The sequence below is a fragment of the Morone saxatilis genome, unplaced genomic scaffold (genome assembly GCF_004916995.1).
Source record: "Morone saxatilis isolate NCDOM2014 unplaced genomic scaffold, NCSU_SB_2.0 Contig1, whole genome shotgun sequence".
In the NCBI taxonomy this organism is placed as follows: Eukaryota; Metazoa; Chordata; class Actinopteri; family Moronidae; genus Morone; species Morone saxatilis.
In genome coordinates, this window is record NW_023339651.1 from 3,085,737 (window position 1) to 3,089,545 (window position 3,809).

General features: G+C 41.2%; 1 protein-coding gene across 1 annotated transcript in view; it reads right to left on the minus strand.

Annotated features, from left to right (window-relative positions):
* tbx21 (T-box transcription factor 21) overlaps positions 1-2,923 on the minus strand; it is a 21,125-nt gene extending 18,202 nt beyond the window's left edge. The window contains exon 1 of the mRNA XM_035663790.1: positions 2,082-2,923. Within this exon, the coding sequence (XP_035519683.1) occupies positions 2,082-2,707 (626 nt within the window). The 5' untranslated portion in view covers positions 2,708-2,923. The remainder of the gene's footprint in view (positions 1-2,081) is intronic.
* Positions 2,924-3,809: the final 886 nt, after the last annotated feature.

Sequence of the window (3,809 nt, forward strand, 5' to 3'; positions counted from 1 at the left end):
ATTATAATGATCATGACTGTAGATTATAGCTACTGATCAACCAGTGTGTGTTTCTAGAGGGGAATCTGCCCAGGATTGGTAATTGTCCAAATGACAGAAGGAACAGCACACACACACACACAGCACCAGCCACACACACACACACACACACACACACACACCACACAAATATGCTGAAATTGGCTCTGGCTTTCTATGGTATTCACAAAATCCACCATACACTCTTAAAATGTCTAACAAATGTCCGTTTAATAATGCTCCCTAAAATACATCGCATATAATCGCAACATAAGGTGAATTATGGAAACACCAGCCATTTGCATTTTTTTTGTATTAGGCCCAAAAAAGAAAAAGTTTACAAGAAAATCATCCTCAAGAAACTACTTCAAAGATGAAATTTTTCTAAACTTAAAGAAACTGCACTCAGATAGTTTCCTGACCAGCAGGTGTACTTACGCAGCCAGTCCAACCAGAAAAGTAAAGAAACCATGGCCAGGTCAACAGGGGACATAATTTACAAGACTGTACAGACTGGCAGCTAGGCAAGCTTTAAAATCCATCTCCCTAGCAAAGACGTGTGAATTCTTCCTGGCCTTTTAAAAGGCGCAGAAAAAACACAGAAAAATGTGTAAAAACAACAAAAGTGAGTTAAAAAAAAATCTATTTAATTTCAAGTCCCACTTTAATAAGATAATGTGTTTAAGCTGACAGAGTGGAGTCCAGTGAAATATCATTTGTCTTATTACTGTGACAGCGGCACTTGTCTGGTGTGCACAGATCCCGAGCCAAACATGAGAAACCCTTATGGCCCTCAAACCTTCTGTCAAACACAACCGGCGCATATTAAGTGAATTAATCCCTCCCCCAATCGACGTGGCTGCAATCCTTAATGCTCGGTGAAGCGCCAATGCCCAGAGGGGCCCCCGGCAGCGCCCCATGTCTCCCCCCCAGCCCACCCGGCCCCGCACGCCACCTCACCCCACCACACCAACCACCCCTCTCTCCCTAGGTCAGGAAGGCCGGCAGAAACACGTTATGTTCTTTTTTTTTATTTATCTCAATTTCACTCTTATAGTTTCTGCAGCGCCTACTCGAGAAATCGCGCTGAGGTTTATTTATCAAAAAGTTTCTCACTTTATCACCTCTCCGTTAAAAGTCATCTGTGTCTGAGCAGAGATAAGATAACTTCTTAAAGGATTTGATTTGTTACTGATCTGATTTTGAGCCTTTTAATATTACAATCGCAGGAGGGGAGTTTGTTTTCCACATTTTTTTTTGCAGAGAATAACAGGATTTATCTGGCACTGCCTCCTAGAAGTAAGAAGTTATAATGAGGTGACATTGGAGGTCAAGCAAAGGTGTCAAAATGTATTCCAGCAACTCTGCCTGCAACTTATATTTTTGCTTTTGCCTAAAGCAAATTAAGATTTATTTATTTATGTCATTTATTTATTTTTACAAAATCACACGACTGAGAGAATAGTTCTTATAAAAATGCTGCTTATTCTACAGCACCATCCTTTAGATGCATTTCAGATAATAGATTATCTACTCATACTTCGTACTTCAGGCTCTAATTATGACTCAGCTCTGCTCGGATTTGCGCGAAAGCAGCTAAGTGTTAAATCAACTTATGGTAAACATGTAGTTCAGAGGTCATTCTCATCTTTCTCCAAAAAGACTCAACGCTGCGAACACCTCTGTCACCTGACCAGTGATGTGATGTGTGTAGTAAACAGGAGCTAAAAGGTAAAATCTGGCCTCCAATCGGTGATAACCTAAAAGGCAGCATGACAAGGCTGCAAGGTGTTATTTACTTACTCAGGAGAAAAAAACAACTGTCTTTTATGTTAAATTATAGGAATTTAGTGTGATGTAGTGGTTATCAGCCAACCATTAAAGAAAGACTGGTAGTGAGAAATGAGAAAGTGTGTAAAACCAAAAAGAGCGTTGCGTAATTTGCAATTTCTTTCACTTCTTCTCGGGTAAAATCTGAGCACAAATACAAGCGACCGGCTCCATCAGATTAAATTCGTGTGGAAAAATAAGAGAGAGTCGTTGGACTTGTCTGTCACTCTTACCTCCCCTGTTTGGTGATTATCATCTCGGTTTGGAACTTGTGGAACTTGGCCCATAGCGGGTAGTTATTGAGCAGAGCCTGAGTCTTCCCGCACACCTGTAGCCCAGGTAAAGGGTAGAGAGGCGGCCGCTGGTAGCCGTGCTGAAAGCTCGCCGGGTAATTCTCCGGAGTAGGAGAGTACAAGTCTTTACCGCCTGTAGGAAACCCGTCTCCCGCCGTGGGGATGTAACCCTGCCCGGCTCCACTTCTTGGAGGCGACCGCACGCCGCCGTACGGGCAACTGCTGAGGGTCTGTGCGTAAAACCTGCCGGGCTGCGCTCCGTACCCTCCCATCGCCTGGTCCGAGTGGTACGACAGAGCCAGAGGGTCCTGCCCGCTTTGAACAGAGTCGGGGTAGTAAAACCTCGCGTCCTGAATCCCCATTTTAAACTCGGCTAGATCCTTGCCGCCGCGGTGGAGGTGACTGCTGATGTCGGTGTTCTTTCCGAAAGTTTGCGTTTCAGTCCCATTCAACATGCTGAGGTAGAGGTTGCCACCTATGCCGCCCATTTGCAGCCCCGCTCCCGGTCTGTGCGTAATGTCATAAGGCTCCACTCCAGCGTCCAGTTGAGTAAGAGCATGTACCATAAAAAAATAATCACAAAACAGCACAGTCTGGATTGTTACCCTCACTTATTACTCACAGCGCACTGACATGCCACAAACTTTACAATACGCGTCTCGGTCGCTCACGGCCTATAATTTAAAACCTCACACGGTCTCATTAGACTATTTCTATATAAACTTTTTTTTCATTATTGCCCGAGTGGGTGATTGTCTTGTCTTTTTGACTTGTGGAGTCGCTACAAGTGACTCAAACACATGCTCAGTTTTCTAACCTATGATATATACATTTTGTAAGTGGTCATATTGTGGAGGTGTGTCTGATGCAGAGACAGGACGTGATAGGCTCCGGATATGAGAGGAGCCATCCCCTCATCAGAGAGTAACACAAATTACACACGTTGCCCTCTGCAAAAAAAAAGAAAAAGAAAAAGAAAAAAGACTGTGATTGCTTTAGAAGGAAACTAAAATGTAAAAATATACACAGTACAGGAAATTTTATTAAAAAAAAACATAAACATAAACAAAAGCAACAGACTATAAATGTACAATTAAATGCCACAAACTCTCCAGTGGGAATATTTTTTGCGCATTTTCGTTAAAGGATGATCTGCTCACATGAATAATTAATGTGATTATGATATTCTGTTTTTATAGCCAGATGTTTTTTATGATGAGTTAGTGAAGTGAGCTGCAAGGACAGGGAATTAAAACTAAAGACAAATCAATTGCTTGAATCCCCGCATTAATAAGGCCAACGATTTAACTATAGTTTTTTAATTTTGACAAAGCATCAATACTATAAAGGTTTTGTGTCTCGTAAAGTAAACTCACCTCATAATTTAACTATAAATTGAATATTGCGCTTTAAGTTGATATATTTGCGATCAGATGATTCTTTAAACGTAATTTTTAAGAAGATTTATTAATAACGACTGTTTTCCCCCCGCTAAATGACTCCTCTTTGTCTTATAGTCCATCCTAAATAAACATTGTTTGATACCTTTTTTTCTAAAGTTAAAACTTGTTCGATGACAAAATAACGATTTGTTCTTATTAAGTCACAAATTAAATAAACCATCGTCACATTTTCCATGTCGCAGGGTATTTTGAGAGATTTCCACTG